Source organism: Chiloscyllium plagiosum, unplaced genomic scaffold (genome assembly GCF_037043375.1).
Source record: "Chiloscyllium plagiosum isolate Xiang-an unplaced genomic scaffold, Cpla_swu_hap1 HiC_scaffold_20, whole genome shotgun sequence".
NCBI lineage: Eukaryota > Metazoa > Chordata > Chondrichthyes > Orectolobiformes > Hemiscylliidae > Chiloscyllium > Chiloscyllium plagiosum.
In genome coordinates this window covers 29,696,777-29,716,916 of record NW_028270158.1, presented here as the reverse complement: position 1 = coordinate 29,716,916, position 20,140 = coordinate 29,696,777, and the positions used below count along the sequence as shown (strand labels likewise).

General features: G+C 40.7%; 1 protein-coding gene across 1 annotated transcript in view; it reads right to left on the bottom strand.

The window, feature by feature from the left end:
- Window positions 1-10,596: 10,596 nt before the first annotated feature.
- Window positions 10,597-20,140, bottom strand: part of LOC122560444 (voltage-dependent calcium channel gamma-3 subunit-like) — a 35,875-nt gene continuing 26,331 nt past the window's right edge. Inside the window, exons 3-4 of the mRNA XM_087997763.1 lie at window positions 12,737-12,877; window positions 10,597-11,672 (exon numbers count right to left, since the gene is read on the bottom strand). Coding sequence (XP_087853889.1) covers window positions 11,155-11,672; window positions 12,737-12,877 — 659 coding nt within the window. The 3' untranslated portion in view covers window positions 10,597-11,154. The remainder of the gene's footprint in view (window positions 11,673-12,736; window positions 12,878-20,140) is intronic.

Here is a 20,140-nt window from a genome sequence, read left to right as displayed (position 1 = left end):
GGTCATTACAACTGAAACACCAATAACTGATCAGATGTTTTTCCTTTTCTCTATCTTTACTATTACACAAGGCTCACTATTGTGGCCCACTAATACCTCAGTTGTCCAGCTCTTGGGCCCCTGTAGATGGACCCAAGCCCCAGCCTGCCTTCCTCCATACCTCCCCCTAAAGCTCCTGCACAGACTATGTTTCTGAATTTGACCCTTTTTGTATCCCTGAAGAATCATGTCAGAAGAGCCCATTAATCAATGGAGAGATGAACTAATCAAATTACTCAAAATAATCTGTCCAGCATGGGGGCAAAATAATTTTTTCCAACATTAGAAAAATAATTCTGATTCTGTGTTACAACTGTGCTCAAGACTTGTTTGCACATCATTCACTTATAACTTGACGTTTTATAGGTGAAATAATGGAAACAATGGATTGTCTCAAACTGAAGACATTGTTACTTTAAAAACATTCAAGTTTTAATTTCATGAAGTTGTCATTCACTAACATATGAAATAGGAGCAGAAAAAAGCATTTTGCCCCTCAAGTCTACTCTGCCTTGAACAAGGTCATGGCTGATCTGTTTATGTTTTGAATTCCACATTCCCATCTTCCATGATAACCTTTGATGCCCTTGCCCAAACTATCTATCAACCCACAACAAGCACAGGAAATGCTGGAGAAACTCAGCAGTCTGGAAGTATCTGTACTGAGAGAAACAAAGTTAACTGAAGTACAATTTTTGCTTAGAGTCATATCAAACTCAGAAACTCTATCTGATTTCTGTCATGTTTTCATTTATTCATCCTGATTAATCTTTTAGTCATTCTCTGCCATTCTTTTTATTCTCATCTATCATTGTGCAGGTATGTGCTCTTTCTTTAAGTTTAATGTTTTCCTTAACTACTTTAATTAACCACAAGTAGTGAATCCTCCCTTTAGAATTGTTTTTTTTATTGTAGGAATATACTTATTCTGAGTGTTTGGAAATGTACCCTTAAGTGCTTACCAATACATCTCTGTTGAACTATCTGCTAGTTTAATATTCCAGTTAACTTCAGTTGGCTCAGCTTTTATGCCCACAAAGTTACCTTATTTAAGTTTTAAATACTATTTTTGACCTAATTCTCTCAGTTTCATACTGAATATAAAATTCAATCATGTTGAATCAAGCACCTAGAGGTGCCTTTCCATGAGATCATTAATATTGTCACATTACATAATACCAAGTCTAGTATCACCTACTCTCTTGTCAGTTCCAAAATATACTGCTCCAAGAAACTCATACAAAAACATTCCATGAACTTTTCATTAAGGTTACTACAGCCAGTCTGATCTTTTTAAGTTAAGTTAAGATGTTGATTAAAATCACCAATGATTATTGCTATACTTTTATCATGAGCAGCAAATATTTCTTATATATGTTGAGCTGCATTGTGGTCACTGTTAGGGAGTCTGTGGATCACTCCCACTGGTGACTTCTTTTCCCTACTATTTCTCATCTCCATCAAAACTGATTCTGAACCAAGATCATCTCTACACAATTTTGACACATCTTTACACAAACGTTAGCCTTGATTGACAGTGGTAACCGTCCACATGAATATAATTGTTGATGTTCTGCCCTTGGGAAATCATACCATTTTGTAAAAAGTGGAGGGTTCTTTCCTGTTGTTGCCAGCTGTCTGTTGGAAAAATTATGTAATAGCTCTGGCAATGCTTAATGTGTCAATGAAATGTGGATGAGTTGATGTTGCCTATGTGTTCTGTGACTGCCTGGAATCAGTCTGACCACTAAATGTTAAGTACAGACTCGAACAGTGTGGAGGAGCAGGCTGACCAGAAATCAGGATTCTACTGCAGCTTCTATGATAGTGGGTCTATAAAGGTGTGCTTCCATCTGCAGGTCTAAATCAGAGGGTAATTTTCTATCCAAATGAAAAATGCACCTGATATTCCCATGGGAAAGTAATGTTAATTTCAGCAAATGGCACTGGCAACACTTGATGAAACTACTAAATTTTCCATGCAGTTCAAAACTAAAAACGCATCAATTCCGTGTGATTGCAGTTTCTGGTATCAGTCTCAATTTAATCATTTCTGGCAAGACTCCATATATTATTCCTGTCTCTGTTGGGAGGCATCCATTTGAAGGGGCAGGAACTTGCATGCTGTTGCAGGAATTAAAAGACTGCAAACCTCTTTAACACCTTGAAGAGAACTATTTATTCCACAAGTCGATGTTGCTCTGATATGCTGGAGAGCCCCCAGCTTGTAGGATGATGCTATTAAAGTGCTTGAGCATTTAGACAATGGACAATTAGACAATGGACAGACTTCCTTTTTGACAAATATATTTTGTTTTGTCCTGTTAGCTGCTCCTTTAAATCAGGAACAATTTGTGATCGAATAGCCTCTGGCTAATGTGTTACAACTGTTATGAAGTTGGTCGTCTTTTTCTTTCTGTTCATAACAAGCTTAAGTGAGGTCAAACATAGAAATACTAAAATAATCAGCCTCTGCAATTGGTTCAGTTATTTTATATGACAGCCTGTTATTTTTTGAGTGCAGCTGGCAGTTATAAACCTTGATAAAAGGTCGAGAGCTATAAAAAGGAGTCAACTGAGAACAGGGATTTGAGCTGAGCTGAGTTAAATAAACTGAAATCTTCACAGAATGGCAGGTCGATTCTGCTCATTGACACATAGGTTTCACTGCATCTCATGTCTAACAAAGATAATTTTTGCACTCTTCAAAGAAAAGGGAGGAACAGACAAGATCAGGCTGCTCAAGATGTGCAGACTATAGAAGGTTCACCTCTTGACTTAGTTTTTATAAGATAAGGCCATCTCATACACTCATGCTATCTGGGAAGCTTTAGCACACATTCAGGGACTAAGGAGAAACACAATAGTTAATCATAGCTCTACGGACGTGCAATGGGCTGTGGAAAATTATGCCTAACATTGCTAGCTGTTTAGATATAAATCTTGAAGAGGTTTGATAGTATTATTGGTTTGGCATGCATGGGAGCACACAGGAAACATTCTGTATTTAATGTCACATTGATGGTGAGTTTGGGGTGAACACAGGATTGTTTGTGCTGAAAGAGTCAAATTGTTCTGCAAATGTACCTCATAGCCAGAAAAAGATTGCTTTCCACACTCTCTTCAAGTTCCTGTTGTTCCTTGAAATTATGTGGATAAGGGCACGCCTTGCCTCAGGTGTCATCTCCAGCATCATCGAGCCCTAGTGCTAAAATTATTGCTCTTCTTCCATAAAATTGTTGAAGGAAAACATATTTTGGGCTTTATCGAAAGTTTTGAAAGGAACCAACACCCAAGATCAAGCAAGACTGACTAGCTCTCCCTCCCTGTGCTGTTTTGGCATATGCTTTGCTGTTTTTTTGCTAAATTACCCAACCAGTGCCTTATATTTGTACGCTATGGGGCTTTCCTCCTTTCAATTAGATAGCGCCAATCTGTTGTTTATAAATCACCCAGATAACATAATCAACCTGGCAGTTCTTAGCTCTCTCCTTCTCTCTCTATCAACTCACAGCAATGTTGTTCTTAGAACCAACTTGTTGGTCAAAGCTGAACACATTTCATTCTAACTGTGCAACTCTCTTTGCAATTACTTACATTTCAAATTCAAAAAAGTAGCTTTTGATGTTTCAAACAACCTGTCTTATTATAGTAATGCTCGCATTTATAAAACCCAGACTATATCAAACAGCTCAATTGAATTACCTCTTAGACAAATTTATATTTACTAAGAGCTATGCAAAGTTGTTTCAGCTACAGTCCTAGGTCTGACCAATGGGTCAGAGTGAAAAAGTTAAGTTTAAAGTACCATCCTTTTTTTTTCCTGATTCCTCCAGGAATTGCATTTGTGTAGCACTGTTCATAATTGCAGGACATTCCACAGTACATTAGAATCAACTAAATACTTTTGAAACAGAACCAAAAGATTACAGAAACTGGAAACCTGAAATAAAAACATATTATTCTGGAAATATTCAACAGGTTCAAGCAGCAACTATGAAGATGTAAACAGTCACCATTTCAGATTGGATACAAGTACTTTTACAGAACTGTCGTAGAAATGTTGGAGTCAAAAAAGTGTGGTGTTGGAAAAGCACAGCAGGTCAGGCAGCATCCAAGGAGCAGAAGAATCAATGTTTCGGGCTTTGTGGTAACCAATGCTGAGGTGGTCAGAAAATACCACATATCTCAATATGACTTTTTAATGTTGTTGCTTGAATGATAAATCATTCATCTGGTTGTTACTGAATGGTACCATGGAACCTTGTACAACAATCTGTGAGGGTGAATGATGCTTGTTTCATTTCTAGTTTTTGTTCATATGATCTGGGTAAGACCAGCATTTATTGCCAATCGCAAATTGAGGAGGTGATAGTATGCTGCTGTCTTGAATCACTTAATGTCTCATATGCAATCTGACAGTACTGAACTGGGAGTTTCAGCCTTGGTTATGTGCTCAGTTCCCCAGATTGAATCTTGAACTAGCAACCTTCTGACTCGAAATGGATGAGATGCCCATTGAGCTGCAACTGATACTATGATGCTGAGGAACAGCCTTTGTTCAGCAGTTGGAAGGAAGTCTTCAGTAGTTATCCAGTGAATTGAATTAGCCTTTATTGTCACATGCACTCAAATGATTGTGGTGAAAAGTTCTTGTAATGTCACCACTTTGGCGCCATCTTAGGTACAGGTTACCTATATACAGAATACCTGTGAATATGTGCTACAGACTTCAGAGATTCATAAATGAAAGTTCAGTGTAAGAATAAAGAACCGCTTGGGCCAAGTCTCTAGAACTTGACATTGGGACCTTGCTTCGGGACTCACCGCCCCCTGACTGGCCTGGCCTGGGCTTCACCTCTGGCACTGCCTACAGGATTCGTCATGACCTTTATTCTCCTCCATTCGCCTCCAGTGAGTGAAAGATTGAAAAATCAGAAAAAGAACGGATGCAGCAGAGGAACTCCAGCTAGAGCGTCTTACTTTGCTGCCATCTTGAACAAATGCCTGATTTGGAGGCTGAAGTTTCTACAATCCTCAATGTTCTGTCCAGTGTCATCTGCATTCTCAACCCCTCCCTAGCTATCCCCATCACTTGTAGATAGTAATGAATAAAACATTGACAAAAGGAAGACAGTGGGATCTCAAAAGGATGATGGGCAATAGCAGCAGAGGTGGCAGTAAATGGTGATGAAACAAACTGGACGAGGCCAGGAAGTGAAGAGCAAATGGTAAGTGAAGTAGAGTCTTTGTGTATGCATTATGTTGGAACAATGTGCTAAGGTTAGAGTCATACTGTTGTGTAGGTTATATGAAAAGGATATCATATTGTATTACACTAATGCATGACATTGGACTGCTGAAAATGAAGCTGGAGAAGTAGTAGTGGAGAACTAAGAAATGGCAGAGGAACTGAATAGGTATTCATGGTGAAAGACGCCAGCAGCATACCAGAACTTCAAGAGAGGTGGGTGTAGTGGCCATACTAAGGAGGAGGTGCTAGAGTAGCTGAAAGGTCTGAAGATGGATAAATCACTCAGACCAAATGGACTACACCCCAGCGATAGCTGAGGAGATTGCAGAGGTATTGGTAGTTTTGAGGAATCACTAGAGTCAAGGAAATGGCTAATGTAAAATCCTGTTTAAGAAGGGAGGGAGACAAAAAAATACTGCAGAGGGTAGAATCCAATAGACAAGCAGGAGGCTGGAAGAACACAACAAGCCAGGCAGTATCAGGAGGTGGAGAAGTCAACATTTCGGGTGTCCTGAAGAAGGGTTACACCCAAAATGTCGACTTCTCCATCTCTTGATACTTCCTGGCTTTTTGTGTTCTTCTAGCCTCCTGCCTATCTACTTAAGAAGGGTTGGAGGTAGAGGACAGAAAACGATAGGCAGGTTAACCTGACTTTGATCGTTGGTAAGATTTTAGAGTCCATTATTAAGGATGAGATTACAGAGTACTTGGAAGTCCATGGGAAAATAGGGCTGAGCCAGCACAGCTTCATCAAAAGGAGGTCATACCTGACAAATCTGATGGAATTTTCTGAGGTGCTAATGAGCAAGTTAGATAAAGAAGAGCCAGTGGACATGATCTATTTGGATTTCCAGAAGATCTTTGACAAGGTGCCACACAGGAGTCTGCTCAATAAACTAAGAATCCATGGTATTTGGGGAAAGGTACTGGCATTGAGAGTGGAATGGCTGACTGGCAGAAGGCAAAGAGTGGGATTAAAGAGGTATTTTTCAAGATGACTGCTGGTGACTAGTGAAGTTCCAAATGGGTCAGTGTTGGGACCACATCTAATCATTAACAATCTGAATGAAGGAACTGAGGGCATTGTTTTTAAGTTTGCAAATGACACAAACATAGGTGGAGGGGCAGGCATTGCTGAGGAAGCCGGGAAGCTGCAGAAGGACTTAGACAGGCTAGGAGAGTGGGCAACGAAATAGCAGATGGATTATAATCTATCTGGAAATTGGGGAAGTGTGACTTTGGAAATCTGAAGCACTAAGGATCGTAGGTGTCCTGGTTCAGGATTCGTTTAAGGTTAACATGCAGGTTCAGTTGGCAGTTAGAAAAGCAAGTGCAATGTTAGCATCCATTTCAAAAGGACTAGAATATGAGAGCAGAGGTGTACTGTTGAGCCTGTATAAGGCTCTGGTCAGGCCACTTATGGAATATTGTGTGCAGTTTTGGGCTCCATATCTAAGGAGGGATGTGCTAGCATCAGAGGGGTTCAAGAGGAGGTTCACAAGAATGATTCCAGGGATGAAGCAGTCCAGGACGCTGGGTCTGTACTTAATGGAGTTTAGAAGAATGCGGGGAATCTCACTGAAACTTACAGAATACTTACAGAATACAGGAGGCTGGATAGAGTGGACATGGAGAAGGTGTTTCCACTAGTAGGAGAGACTAGGATCCAAGAACCTGGCCTCAAAGTGAAGAATGGCCCTTCAAAACTTAGTTGGGGAGGATTTTTTTTCAGCCAAAGGGTGGTTCTATTAAGGAAATCATTGCCACAGAGGGCAGTGGAGGCCAAGTCATTTAATGTATTTAAGACAGAGAAGAATAGGCTCTTGATTAGTAAGAGGATCAAAGGGTATGGGGAGAAGGCAGAAGAATGGAGTTGAGAATCATATCAACCAAGATCGAATGGTGGAGCAGACTCAGTTGAGCTCCTGTATCTACTCCTATATCTTACAGACAGAGACTTAATACACTACCATAATCTCTACAGAATTTGGGAATGGTGCTGATAGTTTGCTCCTTGTGTAATTTAGAGAAGATGTTTACTGAAAATGGTTCATCATCTGAAATTTTCTGTCTGTTTGGATCATGGGGATTGTATAAAGTGAATTGCTTCATGCATTTCTTGTTGTTATGCGCACTGACATTGGACTTTGTACAGAGTTTTTTTCTAATCTTTTTAATGTCTGTGACTATAGCACATTAGCACTCAATACTCTGTCACCAAGTTTTTGTACAAAAAGACTGTGATGAGAAGCTATTCAAGGCCTTGCACATTTGTGTAATCTTTGTGTTTATAACAAAATATCATCATGTGATATTTTCTTGTGAAAACCAGTGAAGAGCATTTTCAAAGCAGCCTAATCCTAATTCTTTCACTAATCTGCCAGTTTAGGCTGTGAAAGGCTTGACCTATTCCTGATTGCCACCTGCAGATCATAACTGGAAAATATCATTTATTCCTCCAGATATGGATTGGCATTTCAGTTTCTAGTCTATGTTTCCTGTCAATTAGCCAATTTTTAATCTATGCTTCCCCTGTCCCTTTTCTTCCATAGCTTTAACTTTGCTGGGAAGCCTATTATATGGCAAATATAATTACATATTATCAAATGCCTTTTGGCAGTTCCTATAGACCATAACAACTGCATTACTCAAAACACCTCCATCTGTTACATCACCAGAAATCAACTTGGTTTAACGTGATTTCCCTTTAACAAATCCATGCTGGTTTTCTCTAATTAAACCACAGTTGTTCAAGTTACTGTTAATAATGTGCCAGATCATCATTTCTAAAAGCTTTCACACCATCGAGGTTAAACTGAATGACCTGTAGTTGGTGGGTTTATCCTGACATTACTTTTGAACAAGGCCTGAGCATTTGCAATTCAGCAGTCCTCTGGCAGCACTCCCGTATCTAAAGAGAATTGGAAAATTATGTTCATTATCTGTGCAATTTCCACCTTTTGTCCTTGCCTCTATATGTAGATCTTTTTGATTCAAGTTGGCTCCACCGCACATCACATTATCATTTTAGAATTTAAAACTACAGAGGTCTTTTGGAATGTCTTTTATATTCACTATCATTCTCTTCTAATGCATTTTCTTAGGTTCTCTTATTTCCTTTATTGTTTCACCTCAGAATTTTTCCATATCAGCCTGCTTCTCATTTGCCTGAAAAATTAAATGCATGATATGCATGCTTTTCAGCTTCATATCCTGTATCTCTTTTTGTCAGCCAAGGAACCCCAGTTTCATTTGCCCTAAATTTCCTCTATGTAGGAATGTACCTCAAACAATGCCCTCTCCCATGTGCAGCCTGTTATACAGTTTTGCTTGCTCATCTTTCAAGCCAAATTAGGTTGGACCAGAAACATACTGGTCAAGAAAACTCTTCTGAACACACTTTAGAAACTCTTGGTATTCTCTGCCCTTCACTTATTACCCCAGTTTTATATAACTATAGGATAATGATGAAGTCCCCATTTATCACCAATATTTGTATCTGTCTGTAATTTCCCTGTAAATTTATCCTTTATATATTTTTATTGGTTGGTGGACTATAGAATGCACTCAATTGTGTAATGACATTCTCACTGTCTCTTAACTGTAACCAAATCGATTCTGTTTGTCCTTGAACCCTTTAGGACATCCCCCTCCAATATTGTAATATTCCCCTTAATCAATCCTTCCCATCCTCCCTCCTTTTGTTCCTTCCCTTTCTTTCCTGACTGCCTTGCATCCAGGAATATTTAATAGCCACTCCTGCCAGATCTATTATTATTACAACATCATCTTCCCCTGAGTCTAATTGCATTTGCAGCTCACTAACCTGATTTACTACATTTTGATAAGTTGAGACCAATAATGCATAATATGCAATCAACTCTAGTAGTTTCAGTTCCCCTTAATATCTTGAGAACTTCCATTAAACTGTTTGACCTTCTAAATTCTAAATAGTACAATCCTAGTTTGTTTAATAAAATGCTGGTGAAACTCAGCAGGTCTGACAGCAAGTATGGAGACAGAAACAGATTTAACTTTTCGAGACCGGTGTGATTGTTCTGCAGAATCCTTCTTCAGTTCTGAAGAAGTCATATCGGACTCAAAATATTAACTCTGTTTCTCTCTCCATACTTGCTGTCAGACCTGCTGAGTTTCTCCAGCATCAGGTTTCCATCATTCACAGGATTTTGCTTTTATCCTAGTTTGTGTAATCTGTCCTCATAATCTAATGTCTGGAGTCCAGGTATCATCCTACAGAGCACTCCCTTCGACTGTAATATGCATTCTCTAAGATGTGGAAGGGAAGCTCTGAACCAGACACAGCACTTGTTGGTATGGTCTAACCCCAAGGGTTTATATAGCCTGTGCAAAACTTCTACCCCTTACAGTCCAGACCTCTAAACAGAAAGACCAGCATTTCATTCAAGTTCTTGATTAGTTTCTGCACCTGTTCATGAAATTTTCATGATTTTTGGATGTCCACTTGTGGTATATTTTAATCATTAAGACAATACTCTTTTCCAAATACTAAAATCTTTTGAGGTCCAAAATAGATGACCATGTGTTTATCCATTTTTCTGCGCACTTAAAAACATAGAGAGATAATGAAAGATTGAGCTTCCATCTAAATGGTCGGCCAATTTTATGTTATGGACTAATTTGAACATGTGGCTTTCTATCCCATCATATCGGTCTCATTATGAACACAGTGAATAGTTGAGGTCCCAACACAGATCCTTTTGGGATACCAATGTCACATTCTGCTATTTACCAACCTGGGTGACTGTCTGTGTGGAGTTTGCACATTCTCCCTGTATCTGCGTGGGTTTCCTCCGGGTGCTCCGGTTTCCTCCCACAGTCCAAAGATGTGCAGGTCAGGTGAATTGGCCATGCTAAATTGGCCATAGTGTTAGGTGCATTAGTCAGAGAGAAATGAGTCTGGGTGGGTTATTCTTTGGAGGTTCAGTGTGGACTGGTTGGGCCGAAGGGCCTGTTTCCATACTGTAGGGAATCTAATCTAATCTTACCTGCCCATTATCTGTTCATTGTTCTTCAGCCACTTTCCCAAACTGCTCAATAATGTGCTTTCAATTCCATTAACTTAAATATTAGTTAAATCTCTCAGGAGGGATGTTACTGAATGTCTTCTGGAAGTGCACAAGAATAAGATGCATAGGCATTCATTGGGCTACCTTTAAAACAAAACTTTGATACCCAGTACTCATAACCCAGCCCTTGTTCCTTTCCAATCCCCAGCACATTTAAAGTATCTAAGCAAGTTGTCATAAAGGGGACTTGACAAATTTTGAATGTCCTTGTGCGTTTATTTCTGCTGTTTTTTACATAAATCACCGAGGTTCATTTTTAATCTGTGCTTTTGGCAGCTAAACTATTTAATTTAAACTGCGCTGATTTTATTCAGAATGTTAAAATACGAAGGCATTAAAATGCTAGGATTGAACCAATGCTGCTTCATTAATATATATATATATATATATAAAAAGGTAGTCTTTGCCATCATTAAAGGACTGTCAGTGATACAGAGAATCCCGAAGACACATGCAGAGAAGGTTGAGAAATGTTGGAGCAGATTTTGTAGGTGGTTCCAGGGTGATCAAAGAAAGAACTTGGTCTTGAACAGAAATGTCTATAGTTAGAACACGAAACACTTCACGGGCTGAAGGGGCGGGGACGATCTTCTCATCTCCGGCAGTGAATTATTCGCCCCCTCTTCCAGATCGAAGGGGTACGGCGGCCCGAGCTGCCCTGGGGAGCCCCAGCCTGGAGGGCGAGTCCCCGGGGCCTCCCTCCCCTCGGGCCGTCAGTCCACCCGCTCGCAGCAAAGGAGTCAATCTGTGGCTTCAGACCGGCGTGGTCCGCCTGTTGGCCGGGTTGGCCTGAGCAGCTTCCTTCGAGTCTTTGGAAAGGCAGTTGCGAACTTGCAAGAACTTGGCGTCCCGCTCGGCAGGGGGTTTGGCGGAGCCCGCGGCTTTGGAAGGCTCCCTGGACAGTGTGTACATGGAGATGTCGCTGGGAGGCGGCACGCTGTAGGCTTTAACCCCAGCCGGAGACGGCTCCCTGGACCGAGGCTCCGTGGACCGGGAACTCGACCTTCGCCGGAATCGGTACCTGTAGCTGGGGATCCGCGCAAGGGTGGACTTCTTCAGCACGTCGCTGCGTGACTTGACTCGCAGCTGTCGGTGTTTGTCGATGTACATGTGCACAGCCAACACCCCCACTGTCTCAGCAATGATGAACGACAGTGCCCCAAAGTAGAAGGACCATCCGTAGGAGTAATTGTTCTTTTTGGAATCGCTTTGCCCAGGGTCTCCAGCATTAGCCGATATGTAGACAATGATTCCAATAATGTTACTCAAACCTGAGAACAGGAGGAATGGACATCAGTATGATATGCGACTCGGATGGGAACAAGACGACAAAATGCTGTGCCACTGAAACTGTTAGGGTCGATTGACTGGCAAAGGAAGAACTCACATTTGTCTAGCGCCTTTCACCTCCGCAGGAAGTCTTACTGTTCGTTAAAAGTAACTTGCTATTGCACAAGTTATAGACATGATCACACTGAAATAGTGAGATAATTATATTTAAAAAGTGCTCGTCGAGTTAGTATTGGGTAGTAGGAAAAAGTGCCTGTTCTTTACAATAGTGCAGCAGAATCATTCTAAGATTTGTCCAGCATTGGGAAACTGTACTGGTCTGAAGTGTCAGCCTGGATAGTGAGCTGAAGGGCCGAGAGAGTGGGAACTGAGAATCCACATCCAGGTTTAGAGCCAATAGGGAGCCACGCACTGACCCAAGACTGACATCATGTCAGCCAGTGTAGTGAGTCAGGTGGAACAGAAAGGCTGTTTTTACATCGTTTCATAATAACGAGTGGCTCAACAGTTTAATGATGCACCAGAAAATTCGAAAGAAATGGAAGGTGGGTTGGAGAGGGGTTGAAGCTCTGTCTACATTTAATAGAAAAGCAGCCTGGATGAACATAATAAACAAATGCATCATTCCCTGAAAATACACATAAATGGAACCAAAGGCTAAAAGCAGTGTGTTAATAATCCATCTGATGGAAACTCATTACTGGACCTAATTTCTGTTCTAGGAACACTTGCATTTATAAGAAGATAGGGACTAAGAACAGAAGTGAGCTACAGCACCTTGAACATGCACCGCCATTCAGTAGGATTAGGTCTGATTCTTGGCCTCAGATTTACTTTCCCACCGATTTCATACACAGGGGTGCACAATAAAAAGGAAGTTGTGTTGAACTGAGTATGTAAGGAGGGTATCTGATCGCTGCATCACTTTTCATTTGAGTTATGAGAATGGATCTTGGTAAATAAATTGTTGTAAAGTTCAGAGTCAAAATTGAATGGGGAATTTTGGCTGGAAGTCAGGTTGAGCAAATAGTTTTAAATGACCAACCTGCTGCTACAAAAAAAATCCCAGAGCTGAGGACGACATTGTGCTTGCTCTTGTAGAATTCACCAGCTGCAACACAGACACCTCCAAGAAACAGTAATCCCACGCTCAGTATCGGGAATATACTGGAGGCCCTGACGACACCTGCAGGGAGAATGAGGAGTCAGAGTGAGAAGTGCTGTGGGCTGCACAGTAGCATTAGTGCGGTTAGATTATGGACAGGATAAGTAAGTGATCAAACATACCACTGAAGATAGGGATCATGGTGCTGATGGAAATTATTTAGTCAACACGTTTATTTTACATTGCAGTCCAAAGCAGGAGGAAAAGTCAATTATAATGACAATTTTCTGGGGGTTAAGGAAGCAGATTTGATGTCTCACCAATAACATAATGGAATGCATTGACCAATGCCACTTTTAATGTGGAGCTTTGTTTGAGGGGAGTGTGAGCCAGAGGCAGGCTGTATTAATCACAGAGATTAGGCCTTATGCATTCCTTTCAGAGTTCCACATATTGATACACGATTAGTGCACTTTTTACAAAATGTGTTTGCAATTTCAAGCACATGCATAGAGTTTACTGTTAGGGACCGATAGAATAATGTCTGGCAGAGTTCGGACAAGGGAAACAAACCATTGGGACAGAGGTAAGAGAGGGATGTGCAGAAAATAATATTGTTATTATGCATGATCGCAATCTGTTCAGTTTCCTTGCAAGGCCATTTATTTTCAACTCCCTCACTCTTTTAGTCCTAATACTCTCATCTGCATTGTCTTCCTTTACAGGCTTATCTACTCCAACTAACCTCCAACACCCCTCAACATAAACTACAAACTGCCCATATCACTATTGTTTGCTCTCTATTCTATCTCCCATTGTCTGGCTTCACCAACATCCCCTGCCATACAATCAGTGTAAACATTTGGTCCTTATTGAAGAAAATCTCTCCACAGTATGGCTGTTCCTACACCACAACTGACTTTTGCACCTAATATATGTCGCACATCAGAATCAATAATCATGTCACACTGTGTTTACTAATCCATGAGGAAAAGCCATAATTGAACCTAATTTCTGTTGTAGGAAAACTTGCATTTATAAGATGACAAGAACTAAGAACAGAAGTGAGCTACAGCACCTTGAACATGCACCGCCATTCAGTAAGATTCTTGGCCTCACATTTACTTTCCCACTGAATTACAATATCCCCTTATTCCTTCTATCTCAATAACCTCTCAATCTCAGATTGATATATGTTCATCTTTAAGCTCAATGAAAAATATCAAAACATTTCACACTGGGTGAAGAGAAGGAAAGAACTACCAATTCAATAGATGCTGTTCATGTCCTCAACTTGTCTGACAGTGTTATATAGCTAATTCATTCATTTTGAAATTTGCACAGCAAGGTTCCATACATAATAAGTCAGAAGTCAGATGACACCAAGTTGTAGTCACCTTCACCTTACAAAGGGGCAGCGCTCCGAAAGCTTGTTATTTCAACTAAACCTGTTGGACTATAACCTGATGCTGTCTGACTTCCGACCTTGTTCACTCCAGTCCAACCGCACCTCCACATCGTAAATAATAATATGAATCACCACTTAATCTGCTATGGTGGTATCAATTAAGGAAAATTCTTCCTGCTCATCTTATAATAGCACCATGGAATCATTTACATTGAGCTGAGAAAGTGGAGTGTCTCTATTTAACATTCCAGCCAAAGACTGCACCAATAAGAATGCATTATCTGTCAATTGTGCATGCTGCACTATAATGGCAGCCTACATAGTGAACTTGGTTCTTTGGCTGGGGTTTTGTCATTGTCTTCCCATTTAATGGCAAGAAAGCCACCTGTGAATGGTCTACATGGAAATAAAAAGATTTAGGAGAAAAAGGTGTGATCAGTGTAAAAGGGTTTGAGGAGGCCTTAGGCAGGAAGAGGTAGCAAAATGACTTGTTAAGAAAGAGTTGGCTGCTCTTCTTAGCCCACTAAAGCTTTGAGCAGGGAGTTATGGGAGGTCAAGTTTAAGGGCAAAGGCTGACAAATAGAGCTTCAGAAAGTTGCAGGGTAGAGAGGAACAAGACTATGAAGAGTTCTTTTTAAGAAGAACACAAATATTTTGACTCAGATGTGTTGGAAATCAGGTTGGAGGGGATGGGAAGTCAGACTGAATGCAGTATAGAGTGAATATGGTGGGACTCTAAGCAAGTTGTAGCTTAAGCAGAGGAGGGGGAGCTTGAGAAATTAGTGATGAGCAGTTTAGAGTAGTTGCTCCTGTAGGTGAACGCTGCACTGAGTGGGAGGTAGGGGTGGGAAATGTGGAAGTAAAAGTAGGAAATCCTATTGGGAAACTAGATATGAGTTTCAAATCTTAGATCAGTATCAAACGGGAAATGTTGGTCTTCAATGTGTAACTGACTGATCGATCATTTGGGGTAGGTCATGAGGTCAGTGTCAAAATTGCATGGTTTATACAATGTTCAAAGAAGATGCTTTCAGTCGTGCCAATCCTGAGCTTGAAATGGACATTGAATCAAGGAAGTAGCAGAGACATTAATCTAGTGATGGCTGACCTCCAACTGGACCCCTGATTATGGATGCTGTCAGCTCAGAGCAACACAAAAAGAAAGGAAATGGAAAAGACAGCATTCATAATTTAGATAGAATAGAATCTCTGGGGACTAGAGAGCAGAGTATGATCAATTTTAAGATTGTCTGTCAATCAGCACTAGAACAGGAATGTTTGGCCTTGAAGTGACACTGTGAAGATTGCCGTAGGAATTTAAAATAAACAGATCAATCAATCAATGCATCTGCTAAAAAAAACAGCCAAACTATTTATGTTTTACAGCCATTTTCATATGATGCAAATTCAAGGCTTATGACTTTTAAAAGAAAAATGTCAAAAGGAATAAGCATGAATTAAATAAACAAAACGTATTGTTGAATGATTTTAGACTCAGGTTGAAGTTATGTTACTTGATACATTAGTTTCTGGAGTATGAATTAAGGGAAGGCAATGACCGACTGATAGCATCGTCAGATGATTGATCCTCTGACTCAGGTCATGTTCTCGGGGACCTGGGTTCGAATCTGAAATGAATTTGAATCTGATTTAAAAATCAAGAATTCCAAAGACCATGGAGCCATAGTAAACTGGACAAAGACATGATAATGACATGAAATATGATCGGTGCATACCATTCACCTCCTGGAGCCTGCTTTGCTGTTCAAAATAAGCAAGACTGATTTTCTGTCTGAAATGCACCTTGCCAAATTATTCTCAAGTTCTAAATTGCTTTAGATTTCAAGAATCTACCCTTTCCTGGTTCAAATATACTTACACATTGAGCAATTATAGCAGAGAATTCCAAACATTCACAATCGTTTGAGTGAAGAAATGCCTCCTCAATCCTAAATGGTCAACCCTTTATTCTGAAACTGCAACTACGTATTGTGGACCTATGCGCCAGTGGAACCATTTTCCTACTGTTTACCTTATCAAGTCCTTTCAGAATTTTATGCTTAAAAGAGAATACCTCTAGAGAATCTAGGCCTAGTTTACTCAATCCCTCACCATTCCAGGAATTAGCTGAGTAGACCTTTGTTGCACTTTCCCCAAGGCAAGTGTATCCTTCCTTCAATAAGGAGACCAAAGCTATACACACAAGTTCAGGTCTGGGCCTAACGTATCCCTATATAATTACAGTTAGGTTTCTTTACTCTAATCTGAACAAGGAACAGGAGTAGGCTATTTGGCTTTTCAAGCCTGCTCTACTCTTCAATAAAATGATGGCTGATTTTAGCCCAACCCCACATTCCTGCATATCGCCTATAATCTTTCGTCACCTTAGTACTCAAAAATCTATCCACCTCTTAAAGATTCTGGATACACTGCTTCTGAGGAAGGGAAAGCAAAAGACTCAATCTTCTGAGAAAAATAATGTTTCCACATCTATTTTAAATGGGTGCCCCTTTATTTTTAAGCTGTGAAATCTAGTTCTGGATTCTCCCACTAGAGGAAACATCTTTTCAACATCCACCCAATCAAATCCTCTCAGGATCTTATGTGTTTTAAATAAGTCATCTCCGACTCATGTAAGTTCCAGGGAATCCAGGCCTAGCCTGTCTAGCCTTTCCTCTAAGGACAATCCTCTCATTCCACGTATTAGTATAGTTATCCTTCTCCGAACTGCTTCTAACACTGCAGCATCCTTCAATAAGTACAGTGACCATCACACACAGTACTCCAGATATGGTCTCACCAAAGCCCTATATAACTGAAGCATTATTTCCCTATTCCTGCATTCAACTCCTCTCACAATAAAACATAACATTCTATTAGCTTTCCTTATTACTTGCTATACCTGCAAACTAATCTTCTATGATTCATGTACAAGGACACCCCCAGATCTCTCTGCAACCCAGAATTCTGCAACTTCTCTCCATTTCAATAATTTTCTTTTTGCCAAAATGGACAATTTCACGCTTTCCCACCTTGTAGTCCATTTGTTAGATATTTGCCCACTCTCTTACCTATCTGTATCCCTTTGTAAGCTCCTATGTCTGCTTCACAACTCACTTCCCTACCTATCTTTGTTTCATCAGCAAATCCAGAAATCATACCTTTGGTTCCTTCATCCAAATTGTTTATATAAATTGTAAAACGTTGAGGCTCCAGCACTGACCCATGTTACACACCACTTGTGACATCCTGCCAGACTGAAAAGAGCCATTTATTCCTACTCTGCTTCCTGTTAGCCAGCCTATCCTTTAGCCATGACAATATGTTGTTGCCTACACCATGAGTCATAGAGTCATAGAGATGTACAGCATGGAAACAGACCTTTCTGTCCAACCCGTCCATGCTGACCAGATATCCCAACCCAATCTAGTCCCACCTGCCAGCACCTGGCCCATTTCCCTCCAAATCCTTCCTCTTCATATACACATCCAAATGCCTCTTAAATGTTACAATTGTACCAGCCTCCACCACTTTCTCTGGCAGCTCATTCCACATACGTACCACCCTCTGCATGAAAAAGCTTTTAATTTCTGCAATAACACTTCATATAGCATATTATCACATACATTCACTAATCTAAGTACAATACATTCACTAGTTCCCTTTATCTGTTAGCATAAGGACGCCAATAAATTAGTTAAGCATGATTATCCTTTGACAAAACTTTAATGGCTCTGCCTGATTACTTTGAATTTGACTATGTGTCCAGATATAACCTGTTTAATGATGCTGTCTAACATTTTACTCCATGATAAATGTTAAGCTAATTGGCCAGAAGTTTCCAGCTTTCTGCTTCTCTCCCTTTTTGAATAAAGGAATTATATTAGTTATTTTCCAATCTACAGGAACCTTGCCTGAATTTAATTCTAATTATCTTATTATCTAACTTGAATTTCTTTGTAATAAGAGCAAACATACCACTTGCTTTCCTAACTACTTGCTATTACCTGCATATTGACTTTCTGCAATTCATGTACAATGATACCTAGGTCCCTTGAATCCTAACATTTCCTAGAAGTATCCTACTTTTCTATTGTTCCTACAGAAGTAAACATCATATACCATTTGCCAGCTTCTCCTGTGTATGAATTAAAAAAAATACAGTAAACACAATCCCCTTAAATTCAAGTTGTTGTTGTACTTGTACAATCCATTTTATTCAGATTCCTTGCTTCAAAATTTGGAAATGGAGGTCAAAAATCCAGTGTTACAACATGCCTTGAGTTGGCATACCAGGAGCTTGAATTGTTGCTAATGAGGGTGCACTGCTTCTGGTGGGGCTTACAACACGTGTGTGTGTGTGTGTGTGTGTGTGTGTGTGTGTGTGTGTGTGTGTGCAGTTTCTGCCATCAAACAATCTCTTTGGATATCTTTGATACACATTCTGCCAATTTGGACTCAAAGCTCCAGTTCCTTTTGTGGTCTGAACATTAGATTAGATTACAGTGTGGAAACAGGCCCTTCGGCCCAACAAGTCCACACCGAACCGCCGAAGCGAAACCCACCCATACCCCTACATTTACCCCTTACCTAACACTATGGGCAATTTAGTATGGCCAATTCACCTGACCCTGCACATCTTTGGACTGTGGGAGGAAACCGGAGCACCCGGAGGAAACCCATGCAGACACGGGGAGAACGTGCAAACTCCACACAGTCAGTCGCCTGAGGCGGGAATTGAACCCGGGTCTCTGGCGCTGTGAGGCAGCAGTGCTAACCACTGTGCCACCGTGCCGCCCACAAATTGCAAACTCCACACAGTTGCCCGAGGCAGAGATTGAACCCAGGTCCCTGGTGCTGTGAGGCAGCAGTGTTAACCACTGAGCCACTGTGTCGCCCCCAGATACACATTCTGGTCAAGGGATCACACACTAGAGTAAATCATCTGACTTGCAAGTGAAGTGTGTCGGACTTGGCTTTGCTCTGACAATGTTTTTGGGGACATTGTGGTGTGTTCTCAGAGATGTTTTGCTGATTACTTATTTTTGAAGAGAATATTGCTGCATCCTGACGGGGAGGTTTCTGCTCGGTCAGCACCCACTCTTTGAGAGTTGCGCGGTGATGGTTGCTGTCCTGATGGATTGCAAAACCACAGGCAGATGGAGTACAAACTTCAGAGAGGGAGGAGGAAGAGGGCTCTCTCCACAGGATTTCTCATCCCCAAAATGTTTTCAAGGAGCATTTCTCCTCCCTCCTCTGCCAGATTCATCAAGGGGTTAGCCACTAAATTGTGCAACTTAGTCAACATAGCCCAGAGCGTCATAGCAGGATGAGGACAACACTGCCAGTGACCACCGTGATCTCTGTTGTTCTACAGATGGTGATAAAATGGCAAAGCAACATTTTTTATTTCGCTCATCACTATGCATCAGGAAGGTGACAGCAGCCCTTTATTCGATGATTTCATTTCCTCTATCTCACCAGAGAGAAACATTTGGGGCAGGGTTGTTACTGTGACAGAGTAATGGATTCCTAAGAGTGCAAAGAAATGAGGACAACAAGTCCATGACATTGCAGATGCTGTATGTAAACTGGGGAGGGACTAAGAAGTGTAGGCTGTATATAGGGTGTAGGCTGAATGGAGACTGCAGGCTGTATGACGTATACAGGTAGTGTGAAGTGTCCAGGCTGTATGAAGGGTACAAGAAGTGTGATGGGTATAGGCAGTGTAAAGTGTGCAGGCTGTATTAAGTGTACAGGCAATGTGAAATGTACATGCAGTATGAAGGGTATTGGCAGTGTGAAGTGTCCAGGCAGTGTGAAGTATACAGGCAGTATGAAGTGTATAGGCTGTATGAAGGGTACAGGCAGGGAAAAGGGTACAGGCAGGGAAAAGGATACAAGCAGTGTGAAAGGTACAAGTAGTATGAAGTGTA